We start from the raw sequence: 15070 nt of genomic DNA, 5'->3' as shown, positions 1-15070 counted from the left end.
TAAACCCCATCTCTTAGTCGTTTCCAACACTTTACCCACAACTGAAGAAAGACTCACTGGTCTGTAATTACTAGGGTTGTTTCTACTCCACTTCTTGAACAAGGTGACAACATTTGCTATCCTCCAGTCTTCTGGCAGTATTCCTGTAGACAATGACGACATAAAGATCAAAGCCAAAGGCTCTCTCTGCCTTCCCAAAGAACCATTGGATAAATCCATCAGGCCCAGAAGATGTATCTATTTTAAACACTTTTCAGAATTGCTAACACCTCTTCCTTGCTAAAGTCAATCCCATCTAGTCTAGTAGCCAGTATCTCAGTATTATCCTCGACAATATTGTCTTTTTCAGTGTGAATACTGACCAAAAAAATTCATTTTGCACTTCCTCTATCTCCTCAGACTCCAGGCACAGCTTCCCACTAGATGAACAACACTTACTTGTATTGTCTAAGTCCATGCTTTGCTCCATAATTACAATTCAACTTTTTTTTTGACAACACTAACAAGAGCATTTCACACATTCTCAAAAAAATAACTAACCTCAATTAACTTTCAAAAATTCTCAGCACAATCTTTAGAACTTTTTAAAATGACAGCGTACATGCTACTCTATTTGGTGTCAAATGCAAGAGTAAGAAATTCCCTCAGGTGGCCTCATATTGCTGGAGTCTGAGTTGGGACAAATTCTAAACAATATTATAATGTGACGCTAAGATTGCAAACTAATATCGTGACTAGACATATGCAAATAAATAACATGTGACAACATATCTAATGCCCTTATTTTTAAATAACTAACACTTGGGAAAACTATATGTAATTGAAAAAAATTAAAAGTTCTGTTTCACAAACAAACCTTGTTCAGGAAGTGACCTTCTTCCTCTAAGTTTCATTTTTTCTTCTTGCCATTTTTCCCTTTGATGCAGTCTTTTCCCAAGAAACTCATTAATCTGATTATTAAAACAAGTTATTTAGATAAAAACAAGTTCAGTGCTCTGCAACTGCTGTAATCTAGTGTAACCAACAACCACTATAATGGATTTAATTGCAAGAAGAGTACCTGATTTATTGAAGTGCTCCAGTTGGTTGACAGATCCTTGGTCACTGTTAACGCTTCCAAGTGATCTAGTTGAAACTTGTGTGTTGCCAATTCCTGTCTGATGGATGAGATTTCTTTTTTCAGCACAATAACATGGTGTAGACTAACTGCTGCAATGTAAGCTGACAGAACAGCTGCCAACATGAGGATGAAGGCAGAGTAAACAAAACATCTGATTCGTGCATCGAAATCCTCGCGTTGTAACATTCTCATCTTTACCCCAAATTTCACTTTTCAGCTAAAATTGTGCAATATCCCAAACACAACAAAACATTAACTTATATTACTTTTCCTGTTTGCATGAGCTGCAACTTCTGACTTTTTCCAACTATGGAGGCACACATGATGAGCAAATGGCACATCACACTCAAACTAAAAATGAATATTGTGCAAGCATAATTGGTCACTGTGGAGAAAAAAAAATCAATTCTAATGAGTAGACTCTACCTCCTTTGAAGTACTCCTCCCCGTCAAACATGACTAAGATATATATCACCAGAAGAAAATTCCCTGGTTGCTATAAGTCCTTCTCATACATGTTCTAAACCCTTTTTTTAAACTAACCTTTCTTGAGCAAGTGATAGCTCATTTTCTTTTATTATTTCAGTATGCTCCAGCAGAGAGCTTTTAACTTGCTTTTCGATAATCTTCAGCCTGAGGGGAAAATATCGGAGGTGGGTTATTGACAAATTGTTTATCAAGACATTGGTTAAGCCAATTTGGGAAAACTGCATTCAATTCTGGTCTCCTTGCTAGAGGAAAGATGGTATGAAACTTGAAAGGATTCAGAAAAGATTTATAAAGATGTTGCCAGGGTTGGAGGATTTGAGCTTTTGAGGGAGGCTGAATAGACTGGGACTATTTTTGCTGGAGCATCAGAGGCTGAAGGATGATCTTATAGAGGTTTATAAAATTAGTAAATGCATGTCAAAAGTGAATAGTCAAGGTATTTTCCTCAACTGGAGGCAATAGGTTTAAAAAGTGAGAGGGAAAGATTTAAAAGGCCCTAAGGGGCAAGTTTTTCACACCGAGGGTGTATGGAAGAAGCTACCAGAAGTGGTGATGGAGGCTGGTACAATAACAATAGTTAAAATGCATCTGAATGGGTACATTAATAAGAAGGAGTTTAAGGCGGATATGGGCCCAATGCTTGCAAATAGGACTAAATTAATTTAGAATATCTGGTTGGCATGGATGAGTTGGATCAAAGGATCTTTTTCAGTGTTGTACATCTCAATGACTCTAAAGTGATACTCCATTCTCCTCTGCTTCACTTATACATAATGGGTTTAGTCTTATATTTGTTATAACATATTCAGTTATCAAGACGAACAAAATGGATATCATTGCCTCATTGTTTTCATGGAGAATTCAGTCAAAGTAGTTATTGCCCCTCAAAAGTGACCAAAGTAAATGATGTTGATGTTCCCTGAATCTATCACCAAAACCAATTTGTTTCCCCACCAGAAGTGTTGGCATAATTTTTTAAAAAAACTGGACATTCTCAGCAGCTCGGACAGTCTCTATGGAGAGAGAGAGAATTAACATTTCCAGTCTGTGGGTTTTCAGAGAAAAGTATTTCTGAGGTGAAAATGACAAGTGTCAATGTGTTATTATATGGGCATGCCTTGCTCATGCTTTTTGTTTGAGACATTGCAAGTGGCTGGCTTGAAATGGGGAAGAGGTTTTTACATTTATTCCAGGTGATGAAAAAACAGTTGTCAGTGCAAAGTTTTGTTTATGGAAGAACAGCTTTTACAATTGTGGACACCTACCATACCTTGCAGTTTTATCAGACTGCTGTGCCTTAAAGTTAACTCTAATTGCATGGCTGCTTGAACAATCTGCACAGAGAAATGAAATTATGGGAGGTCAGCAAGGCTTGTTTCGCGCCGTGAAGCCCATAACAGTAAGGAGTTGGGGACAACAATACAATATAGTTAGCAAGCACTAATTTGATCTAGAAAGATTAACATTCTTTCTTTGGGTCAATTTTGTGCTTTGCAAAACTTGATTTTGCTTTTGGAAAGCAGGGTTTAGAAGCAGATAAGTTATAGGCTCATTTTCACTCTACTAATTTGCCTTAATAGATAGTTAGTTGATCCTAGTAAGTTTGTGGAGGTTATTCTGGATCACTTAATTTCAGAGATGTTTTGATTTTAGTTTGTACTTCGGGTTATTTGGAAAGTTTGCAGCTTTACCAGATATTGACAATTAACTAAATAGGTTAAAGATTGTGTGAAACTTAAAGAAAAGCATAACATTGTACAATGACTGGTGGTAGGTCAGAAGACTGAACAGCATTTAATAAACAAAGAATGACTAAAAATTTAATGAAGGAAAAATTGAAGTATGAGAAAGCCAGCTATAAATATAAAAAACAGGTAATAAAAGTTTATTTATTTATAAAAAGAGTTGAAGCATTGGTCCAACAGAAAATCAATCTGGAGAATTGATAATGGAAATTAAAAAGAGATGGCCAGTTCAATTGAATAGGTATTTTGGATAAGTATTCACTTTAAAAGGATATAAACAACAATCCAGAAGCAGCTATAAATAGCAGTAATGAAGGAACTCAGAAAAAATATACAATCAACAGAGAAGTGGTATTGAGTGAATTTTGAGAGATATGTACTGACACACACCCAGTTCCTGATGAACTACATCGAGTGACTTAAAAGAAGTGACAACTGAGATGTATTGTTTCAATTTTTCAAAAAAAACTCCCTTGATTCAGCAATGGTTCCATTACATTGGAAGATAGCAAATGTAACTTTTTCATTCAAAAAGGGAGATAGAGAGCAGAAAACTCATAGAATCCCTACAGTGTGGAAACAGGCCATTGAGTCCACACTGATCCTCTGAAGAGCATCTCACCCAAGCCTACCCTATCCTTATAACACAGCATTTTCCATGGCTAATCCACCAAGCTGCATATCGCTGGATACTATACACAATTTAGTATGGCCAATCCATCTAACATGCACATCTTTGGACTGTGGGTCGAAACTGAAGCACCTGGCAGAAACACAGGCAGACGCAGGAAGAACATGCAAACTTCACACAGTCACCCAAGGGTGGTATTAAACCAGAGTCCCTGATGCTGTGAGGCAACATGTCATCTCTACTGGTCAACTAGTTTCAAATGTCAGAAAAATATTAGAAGATATTATTAAATTAATTATAGCATTTATACAGGTTCAAGATAATCATACAGAAACAGCATGATTTAGTGAAAGGGAAATAATGTTGAGCCAATCTGTTGAAGCTCTTTGAGCAAGTGATGTGTGCTTTGGATAAAGCAAAACCAGATGATGTATAGCACTTGGCTTTCCAGAATGAATTTATTAAGTGTCATATGAAAATCAATGCGAAAAATCAAATATGGTGCAGGGGTTACCATATTTCCATGAACAGAAAAGTGTTTCTTGTTAAGTCAGCCAGAGAGTAGGCAGAAACAGGCCTTTTACAAGTTGTCAACATGTCACAAGTAATATGGTGCCGCAACTATTTTCAATTTATGTAAATGATGTGAATGAAGCAATTAAAGATGGGTGCCAAATTTACTGATGACACAAAGATTGGTAGGAAGATAAGTTATGAAGTATACATGAGACTACAAGGCAGATTAAGTGAATGGACAAAGCTTGGAAAATGCAGTACAGTAGGAAAATGTGAAACAGTCCATTTTAGTGGGAAGAATAAAAACATAAGATTGAAATGGCGAGATATTGCAGAGCTCTGAGATAGAGGAATTTCTGCACCCTCACGTAAGTAACTAGGAAAGGAAATGCAATGTTAAGATTTATTGCAAGGGAATCAAAATACCATTACGATCACAACATGTAGGAGCAGAAGTAAGCCATTTGTCCCATTCACTCTACTCTGCCATTCAACAAGATCATGGCTGGTCTTATAATCCTCATCTTCACTTTCCTGCCTTTTTCTGAAAATCCTTGATTATTGATTAAAAATTTGTCAATCTCTACCTTTAAATCTATTTAACAACCCAGAATCCATGGGGCTGTGCGGTAAAGAACTCCACAGCTTCACTGCTGGATGACAGAAGGGGAGGCAACAGCCTAGTGGTATTATCAATGGGGTTTTAATCCAGAGACCCACATAATGTTCTGGGGACTTGGGTTTGAATCCCACCAAAGCTGATGACGAGATGACTTATTTTTACAAAAGGCTGGAATTAAGAGTCTAATGATGACCAGGAATCCATTGTTAATTGTCAGGGGAAAAAAGTGTGCACCTGTGGAATCTGGTTTTCTCATGCCCATCATTGCAGCATCAGGGACCCCGGTTTAATACTGCCCTCGGGTGACTGTGTGAAGTTTGCATGTTCTTCCTGCGTCTGCCTGGTGCTTCAATTTCCACCCACAGTGCAGGTTGGATAGATTGGCCATACTAAATTGCGCATAGTGTCCAGGAATATGCAGGCTTGGTGGATTAGTCATGGAAAATGCAGGGTTATAAGGATAGGGTATGCTGGGGTGAGATGTTCTTCAGAGGATCAGTATGGACTCGATCAGAGGAAGGAAACTGCCATCCTTATCTGGTCAGGCCTACCAGTGATTTCAGAATTCTAGCAACGCAGTTGACTCGTAATTGTCATGCAGGCAATTAGATGTTAGCCTAGCTAGCAACGCACTCATCCAGTGAATAAATGAAAAAGAAATTCCTCATTTCTGCCCGAATTAGCATCCCAAAACTGGGATTATGCCCTCTGGTCCTAGATCCACTCACATCGACACAAATATAAAAGAGTTATATTTCGTTTATAGAGGGCACTGGGGAGACTAGGTCTAAAGAGTGCAGAGTACTTATTATCTCTTTTAAGGAAAGATGTAAATACATTGGAGGCAGTTGAGAGAGAAGGCTTATCAGGATAATACTCTGAAGCAACAAGCATTTTAAAGCAAAGATTGATTAGGCTAGGTTTGTATCCAGTGAATTTTAGCAGACTAAGAGGCATCTTGATTGAACCATATGATTATGAAGGGGCTTGACAGGATATTTGTGGAGAATCTAGAACTAGGGGCACAGTTTAAAAACTCAGGTTCACCTATTTAAAGAAAAACAAAATAATTTTTTTTCCTCCCTCAAGTGGTCGTGAGTTGGAACTCTTCCTGAAAAAGCAGTGGAAAGACTGTTAAGTATTTTTAAGGCAGAGGTATTTTCTAAATAGCCTATTATTACACAGCGCTAGAGCAGGTGGGTCTTGAACTGAAGCCTCCTGGATCATAAATAGGAATACTACCATCGCGATAAGAGACAGCACTGGGTTTTGCAGGCAGTCAGATAAACCACAATCTTATGACATCGCGCAGCAGGCTTGAGGGGTTTAAAGTCCTACTTTGTGCTCTTTGTGTGTAATGTTGGTACATAATTATGACTTCCCACCCCACCCACGAATTTTGAGAATTTGATAATTTTGGAACTTGCCCGTACTCATTCTAAAAATACATTTGTGCTCCTTTTGAAGATGATCACACAATTGTTTACGGAAAGTGGTTTAAATTAGAGCACACCAGCTCTCCAATGGAATTATAGAATGGGAAAAGAAAATGGTATGGATGCCTTTCATACATGTACCCAAATTATGGAAAAATTTGTATGTAACACATTTCCTGCCACTTGCTCAATGACATTTCTAACATCAGTGTTCCTGGCATGGCAGGATGGAACTTTAAAAGGGCCAGAAACATACAGAAAAAGCTCACCTTGGTTCTACTAAATAACATGAAGGTGAGCAATGTAAGCCAGTGAGGTAAGAATGTGTGGAATTTGACAACATGATGTAGGGAAATTACATGGGAATTAGTGATGTTGGATGGGCAGAAGTTGCATCAGCCCAGAGCCAAAAGAAACTTAGCCCCTAGGTCTTTGCTTGGAACAAAAAATTAAATCCAGTAAGAGCAGGAAGAAAGATCGAGATACTAATGGAGCCTATTTAAAAATGTCTATTATTGTCATTATTCGTAACGCTTGAAAACAACGGATGATTGGGCATTATTGTATCATAAATCTTGATTAATAGATGAGGAGTTAGTATTAGTATTAATATAGAAATATGTCAAAGTCTTAACTACTCTATTACTTGGAATTAACTCGCAAGTAAAGGAATTGAAAACTGTCACTGAGCTGCTTTGTTTTAATACTTGTCTTAATGCCAAAAGGGGGTGAGACAACTTTTATTGCAATGCCCTGTGAGAATCTTGTTTACCAGCTTTGGTTTTGCAAGCTAAGATCCTGCTCAGAAACAGCAGGTTCTTCACTATGAATTTCATGATCACGCGAACTTAATTCCAATTCAAAGGTCAAAGTCAGTAAGCTACTGCAATAACAAAAACACCAACTAATTTTGGAGCTTTTGCTTCCTTGATTAGATAACTATTTTTATTGATGCTTCTTGCAGCTGTGCACAAATTTATCAAAATTATTAGACCATTGGAGAATTAGGCCAATCGAGTCGCTCTACCATTCAATTACGACTGATACGTTTCTCGACACCATTCTCCTGCCTTTTTTGCATAAGCCTTGACCCCTTTACCAATCAAGAAGCTATCTCTGTCTTAAAGACACTCAATGACTTGGCCTACACAGGCTGCTGTGGCAATAAGTTCCACAGATTCACCACCTTCTGGCTGAAGACATTACTCCTCATCTCAATTCTAAAGGGTCACCCCTTCATTCAGACTGTGCCTTTGCATCCTAGTCTCTCGTACCAGTGGAAATATCTTCTCAGGGTCCACTCCATTCAGGTCTCTTAATATTCTGTAAGTTTCAATTAGATCCCCCCCCCCCCACCTCAACCCATCCTTCTAAATTCCATTGAGTACAGTCCCAGAGTCCTCAATCCCTCCTTATATGACAAGCTCTTCCTGGGATCATTCTTGTAACCCTCCTCTGGACCTCTTCCAAGGACAGCATATCCTTCCTTTGACAGTGGGCCCAAAACCACTCTATATTCCAAATGCAGTCTGACCAGGACCTTACACAGCTTCACCAGTACGTCTCTGCTCTCGTTTTCTAGCCCTTGAGATGAATGCTAACCTTGCATTTGCCTTCCCAACTGCCAACAGAATCTTGAGAATCCTGAACGAGGACTCCCAACTCCATTTGTACTTCAGATTTCTGAAAGGTTTGTAGCTCAGATTGATGGACATCACCACAAACCCCAGGAACCCCATTCAGGACAAACATATAAATAGAAAGCAGGAGCCAACAGCTTCGCTTCACTTGGAGGTCGCCACTGACGATGTTACCTAGCCAGGTAGTGAAACGTCTAGATATCAAACCTACAGCTCAGCGAGCAAACCTACACCCGAAAGATTTCTGAAACCTTACCCTATTTAGAAAATTGTCCCACTCTCTTAGTCTTCCCAAGTCCTTCTGCAGCCTCCCTACTTCCTCAACACGAGCTGCCCCCTCATCTATCATATCGTCTGCAAACTTAGCATCAATGCCATCAGTTCCTTTGTCCAGATTATTAAGGTAAAACGTGAGTAGTTGTGGTTCTAACATGGACTCTGCAGAACTACTAAACACTAGGTGCCATCCTGAAAAAGTTTGCTTTCTGCCAATCCTCTATCCATGCCAGTACCTTGCCCTACAACATGGGCTCTTATCTTATTTAGCAGCTTCCTATGCTGCACCTTGTCAGTAGTTTTCTGGAAATTCAAATAAATTGCCTAACCTGCTGGTTGGCTTCTCAAAGAACTCTAACAGATATCAGGCATGACCTCCCCTTTCTACTACAAACCAACCGACTCCCACAGCTACCTGGACTACACCTCCTCCCATCCTGCCCCCTGTAAAAACGCCATCCCATTCTCCCAATTCCTTCGTCTCCGCCGCATCTGCTCCCAGGAGGACCAGTTCAAAATACGTACAACACAGATGGCCTCCTTCTTCAAGGACCGCAATTTCCCCCCCGACGTGGTCGACGGTGCCCTCCACCGCATCTCCTCCACTTCCCGCTCCTCCGCCCTTGAGCCCCGCCCCTCCAACTGCCACCAGGACAGAACCCCACTGGTCCTCACCTACCACCCCACCAATCTCCATGTACAGCGCATCATCCGCCGTCACTTCCGCCACCTCCAAACAGACCCCAGCACCAAGGATATATTTCCCTCCCCTCCCCTATCAGCTTTCCGTAGAGACCACTCCCTCCGCGACTCCCTGGTCAGATCCACACCCCCCACCGACCCAACCTCCACTCCCGGCACCTTCCCTTGCAACCGCAGGAGGTGCAACACTTGCGCCCACACCTCCCCCCTCACTTCTCTCCTAGGCCCCAAAGGAAACTTCCATATCCGCCACAGATTCACCTGCACCTCCACCCACATCATCTACTGCATCCGCTGCAGCCGGTGTGGCCTCCTCTATATTGGGGAGACAGGCCGCCTACTTGCGGAGCGATTCAGAGAGCACCTCTGGGCCACCCGGACGAACCAACCCAACCACCCTGTAGCACAGCATTTCAACTCCCCCTCCCACTCCACCGAGGATATGCAGGTCATTGGACTCATCCACCGCCAAACCACAACAACGCGACGGTCGGAGGAGGAGCGTCTTATCTTCCGACTGGGAACCCTCCAACCACAGGGGATGAACTTGGACTTCACCAGTTTCTTCATCCCCCCTCCCCCCACCTTGTCTCAGCCGAATCCCTCCAGCCCGGCACTGCCTTCCTGACCTGCAGTCTTCTTCTTGACCTCTCCGCCTCCATCCTACTCCGACCTATCACCCTCACCTTGACCTCTTTCCACCTATCACATTTCCAACGCCCCTCCTCCAAGTCCCTCCTCCCTACCTTTTATCTTCTCCTGCTGAACACTCTCTGCTCATTCCTGAAGAAGGGCCTGTGCCCGAAACGTCGAATCTCCTGTTCTCTGGATGCTGCCTGACCTGCTGTGCTGTTCCAGCAATAAAGTTTCAACTCCCCTTGACTCAGCCCTATTTTAGCACACATTTCCAAGTACTCTGTAATTTCACTCTTAATAACAGACTGTAAAACCTTAATAATGACAGGCTAACCAAACTACAGTTTCCTGTCTTTTTCTCCCCCCTCCTTAAAAACAGGGGCATTACATTAGGCATTTTCCAATCCTTTGGCGTGCGCCCTGTCTCCAGTGATTGCTGACCCTCCATTCTCGTCAGCTATCTCTTTCAGAACTCAATTACAATTAAAGTTCTTACATTTAACAGGAAAAAATGTTTTGAGGTTGTTTCACAGTGAAGTTAGTTAGTTATTAGGCTAGGTCAACGATTTCATAGACAAGATTTGGACATTTTTTGATCCTGGTAACATACCATAAGAAAGATTTTTAAACAGCCACAACATACATATTCAGGCAAGTACTTTTAACAGCATTATGAAAATGATGAATGCAAGTTTGTTGAGTTCTAAAATCCTCTTTGTCCAAGTATACACTAGCACACTTCTCATACAAAAGTAAACCTTTCAGCCCTAATTAGCACACAAATGGCAAAGCTCAACATGAAGATAATGCTGTAGCTACAGAATTGATCTCAGACGAGGAATTCTGGGGCAAGTATTGATGCCCTGTTTTCCCCAGTATCTGTGCAACATCTGCAAGGGACAAGTAAAGCATATGGTGGAACATTCCCACTCAAAAACATGGGATGGCACGGTGGCTCAGTGGTTAGCACTGCTGCCTCACAGCGCCAGGGACTCGGGTTTGATTCCAGCCTCAGGCAACTGCCTGTGCGGAGTTTGCACATTCTCCCTGTGCCTGCATGGGTTTCCTCTAGGTGCTCTGGTTTCCTCCTACAGTCCAAAGGTGTGCAGGTCAAGTGAATTGGCCATGTTAAACTGCTCATAGCATTAGGTACAGTAGTCAGAGGGAAAGGAGTCTGGGTGGGTTACACTTCGGAGGGTCAGTATGGACTTGTTGGGCTGAAGGGCCTGCTTCCACACTGTAGGTAATCTAATTACTCATGCAGCCCACTCAACTCCATTGCCTTTAACATGCACTGCCCTCACTACTGATGCTGGCAACAGTCCATAGCCATCCACAAGATGCAAAGTTGTATTCATCACTGCTCCTTTGACAGAATCTTCCAAACCAACAATCTTTACCACAGAGGCAGCTGATGTACAGGAGCTGCAGCACCAGCAAGTCACACCCCATTCTGACTTGGAATTATATTGATATTCTTTTGCTGGCAATAGGTCAAAAATCCAGGAATTCCCTTCCTAAAAGCACTTTGAGTGCCCCTACAATCCAATGGCCACAATAAGTTCAAGCAGGCAGCACACCACTATCCTCAAGAGGAATTAAGGATGGGAAATAACAAAAACAGTTCTCATAAAACTGCTGTAAGCAACACAATAACATAAGACTAAAATGCAAAGACAAAAAGGTTTATTAATGAATGTACAGGATCAGAAACTTTTGTAATACAGACCGTGCCAAGAATTAGGCAGGTAAAAGCATGGGTTTCAAGCTTTGCTAAACTTCACAAATAATCCATTTCTTTTGGTTCTTCACTACACTAAAGATGTTATTGCCATGATCAACAACTTTTTGTGCACTTTTATAGAGAAATGTGTCTTGGCAGAACTGAGATAAAGAAATATGAATGAAAAACCAGGCCAGCTGAAAGCTTGAGAACAGTTATGAGCATCAGTTGAGAAACATTTATTATTGGGACAAAAATACTTCTGCAGAACTAGAAGAACCATTCTGAAATTTTCAAGTAAGTCATATTTTGTATCCTGCATTGCATGTACTAATGATAAATTATTTAAGTTTAGCAATACAGTAGTAACTGACTGAAACTTCGTTGATGCCCTTTGAACTGTGTTTAATGAAAATAGCCATTACAAGTCAGAGAAATGGCTTCAAATCACTTTTCTTCACTGATCATAACACTTTTTAAACTGATCAGAAGTTGAAGGACATTATTGCACGATGCAGGTTAAACTTCTGATCGACAGTAAAAATGTTGTATCTCATAAGGTTTTCTAATTCACATCATTCAGAGGTTGATGGCCATTAGTTACACAGATATAGATGTAAAAACAGACAATGTACATTTTAAACAGTTATCACAATAGAAATGAATGCAAAGACATGCCTTGTTTCTCACTAGACAGCACCAAAAGCACATTCCAAAAGACTTTCGTCAACAGGAAAGTTTTTCGCAACTTACGCTTGCTTATTATGCATTTGACTTAGACATACTTTACCCAGAGTAGGATGCAAGTAAGGGTCAAAGTCTTTATTTGATAACAGCAGCATCAAAAAGCTCACCCTTTAAAACAGAGAAATCTTGACAATTAAATGTTCATGTGTTATCAAAGCTGTGACTGAAATTCTCACTTGCATTTTTTTTTAAAAGACAAGAAACTCTGCACGTTACAAGATTTTTGCACAAGTGAACATCATTTCACTGGAATTGGTACACAAAATAGAAGAAAGATTTCATCCTGTTTTTGTAAATTTCCAGATGTAATATATTTAAAAACACACAATTTGGCTGTATAATACTATTTTTTCACAGATGCTGTGTGGAATAGCAGTTTTGAACAAGAATTCCTGGATTTAATCTCTTAGAAGGTTGAGTGTTTCAATGAAGCTTTAAATGTATAAAAATAGTACAGTACTTAGTACTTTGGTTCTGTGTAATGAAGCCCTTTGTGGCCATTGTAGGATCTTGGTGAAGGAAATGAGTAGCTGATAAAAAAAAACAGCAAATGTGTGGAATCAGAAACAAGGGGAAAAATGACACTTTATATTGTGAATGGCAGAACTAATCCAAAGCTAAAACAAACACATGGCTTAAAAGCATATCAATTAAGTCTGCATCTAAGTCTAACACAGTGAACAAATCTTATAAGAACAAATACACAGAAAATGTCTTTTTGCTATCAACTTATAATTTATGCATCATTGTGCATCTCACTAGTCATGTTTTTTTTAAACTGTATCAGTTGTCTGTCAATTTAGTTCCAGAAGAATCCATACCAATTTAGCCTACTCAAAAGTTAGAGAGAAATTAACTTTTCAAACTATTCACATTAGGTAGTTAAATTTAACAACAGTTCCAAATGCCAGATTTTAAATGAGGTCTAAAGCATAGGATCTGGAACATATGCCAATCATAAAGAAAAACAAAATCAGCAACACAGTTGATGAAAAATAACATTTCAAAACGCATAATCAATTCTATAATTTTTCAATATTTTATAATAATTCATAATTTATTTTATCAAAGTAATGCCCTGAAATGAAGTTATTCTATGAATGATCAAGATAAACTGGCCTGAAGTTTACAGCTTGTAGTCTACATGCAATTATTTTCGAAAACTGAAAACTACAATGTGTGTGCTATACTGACAATTCTGTCGCATGTAATGGGACTTAATTGCAACATTCAACTCGTACATAGAAAATTTAAATAAAATGTGGATTCAGGAGGAGATATTGTTAAATTAATCACATACACTGCACACACAAAAGAAATAAATTTTACTTTACAATATTGAACTCAGCTGATCAGATCACCAAAGCTCTTTATGAAATATAGTATACTTTTTTCCCATGCAATAAAACAGGTAAAAATGTTCAACAATTGGTGATAAGATAGCAAATAAGGACTTTGCAACTCAATGCTCGTCTTTCACTTGCTTACAGATTTAAAAGTTACATAAGAATACAGAAGTTATATTATTGTTACATTAGATGTGGTTTTTATTTCCTCATGTGAACTGCTTTTTAATAACTCTTTGATGAATTGTTCAAGAGCAGCAAAGTAGCCCTGGCACTGCCAAGTGTCATTGTGAGTTCCATCTGGAAATATTACTAATCTTTTAGTCCGTGATGTAGACAGTTCACAAAGTTGCTTCATCATAACTGGTGGAATTAACTGGTCTGACAATCCAGAAATTAAAAGAGAAGGCATTCTGCACTGTGCAATCTTGTTATAGGACAGAAATTTGTTCTTGTAGCACCAGAGTGGTAGATATCTCATGGGAAAGAAGGAGAACAAAGTGCTGGCCATATGTGGGATACTGAGGAATGTGTTCTCAACAACTATGGCAAAAATACGATGTGGGTTCTCGGAGGCTAGATGAATAGCCACTGCTCCACCCAACGAGCGACCAAATAAGATTATTTTTGTTTTATCAAGATCTGGTCGCGTCATGACATAGTCCAATACAGCCTCTGAATCCAAGTAAAGGCCGTTTTCACTCGGTTCCCCATCACTCCTGCCATATCCTCTATAATCTACAAGTAATACATTAACTTTCAGATTCACCATCATCAACAGAGCATTTTGGATCCTATGACCAATATTACCTGCATTTCCATGGAAATAAATTATGGTTGGTGAATATGATGCATTATCTCCAGTGTACCTCAACAGAATCAAATTGAGTCGAACTCCATCCTTGGTTTTAACAAAGAGGTTCTCATGTGGGATCCCAGTAGGTATGGGAATGTACAAACGTGAGGAGGGTGGTTGCTCTGGGAAGTAGAGGAGTACATCTTGGAACTTGTACAAAATGCCTGCCACTGATGCAAATATCAAGACAAGCAAAAGGATCCCTCCATATAGATGGAAGGTTAAAATCAAAGCTAGCAGAGAAATCCGGCATAAACTCCAAGACCATGAAATCAAAGCAATCAGCCACCTCCTGACATATGTCCATGACTTCCACGTTTTTTCCATTATGGTTTCTTTCAGAGGCACTCGCCTTCTATGTATATTGGTTCTGTAAATAAAAAAAAGATGAGTCAGACAATTCACACAATTATCCTTCCAATAAATCAGAACGTGATACAATGAAATTATAGCTGGTAAAATTTGATAATACTACTCAAAAAGCAGAGGATGTTGCAAAATGAAGCCTAAACATTTTTTTGTTCAATAATAACCAAAGCACCAAGCTCATTAACAAGCATACATCATTAATCTTTTAGTTTATTT

General features: G+C 39.6%; 2 protein-coding genes across 2 annotated transcripts in view; both read right to left on the bottom strand.

Annotated features, from left to right (window-relative positions):
• The window catches only part of tnfsf13b (TNF superfamily member 13b), a 42331-nt gene extending 41004 nt beyond the window's left edge, over positions 1 to 1327 (bottom strand). The window contains exons 1-2 of the mRNA XM_043692674.2: positions 1061 to 1327; positions 857 to 950 (exon numbers count right to left, since the gene is read on the bottom strand). Coding sequence (XP_043548609.2) covers positions 857 to 950; positions 1061 to 1312 — 346 coding nt within the window. The 5' untranslated portion in view covers positions 1313 to 1327. The remainder of the gene's footprint in view (positions 1 to 856; positions 951 to 1060) is intronic.
• A 10155-nt stretch (positions 1328 to 11482) lies between these two features.
• The window catches only part of abhd13 (abhydrolase domain containing 13), a 33140-nt gene continuing 29552 nt past the window's right edge, over positions 11483 to 15070 (bottom strand). The window contains exon 2 of the mRNA XM_043691188.2: positions 11483 to 14855. Within this exon, the coding sequence (XP_043547123.1) occupies positions 13802 to 14812 (1011 nt within the window). The 5' untranslated portion in view covers positions 14813 to 14855 and the 3' untranslated portion in view covers positions 11483 to 13801. The remainder of the gene's footprint in view (positions 14856 to 15070) is intronic.

Source organism: Chiloscyllium plagiosum, unplaced genomic scaffold (genome assembly GCF_037043375.1).
Source record: "Chiloscyllium plagiosum isolate Xiang-an unplaced genomic scaffold, Cpla_swu_hap1 HiC_scaffold_6, whole genome shotgun sequence".
NCBI classification, from domain to species: Eukaryota; Metazoa; Chordata; class Chondrichthyes; order Orectolobiformes; family Hemiscylliidae; genus Chiloscyllium; species Chiloscyllium plagiosum.
Note: the sequence above shows the minus strand (reverse complement) of the source record. Positions and strands in the feature narration are given on the sequence as shown.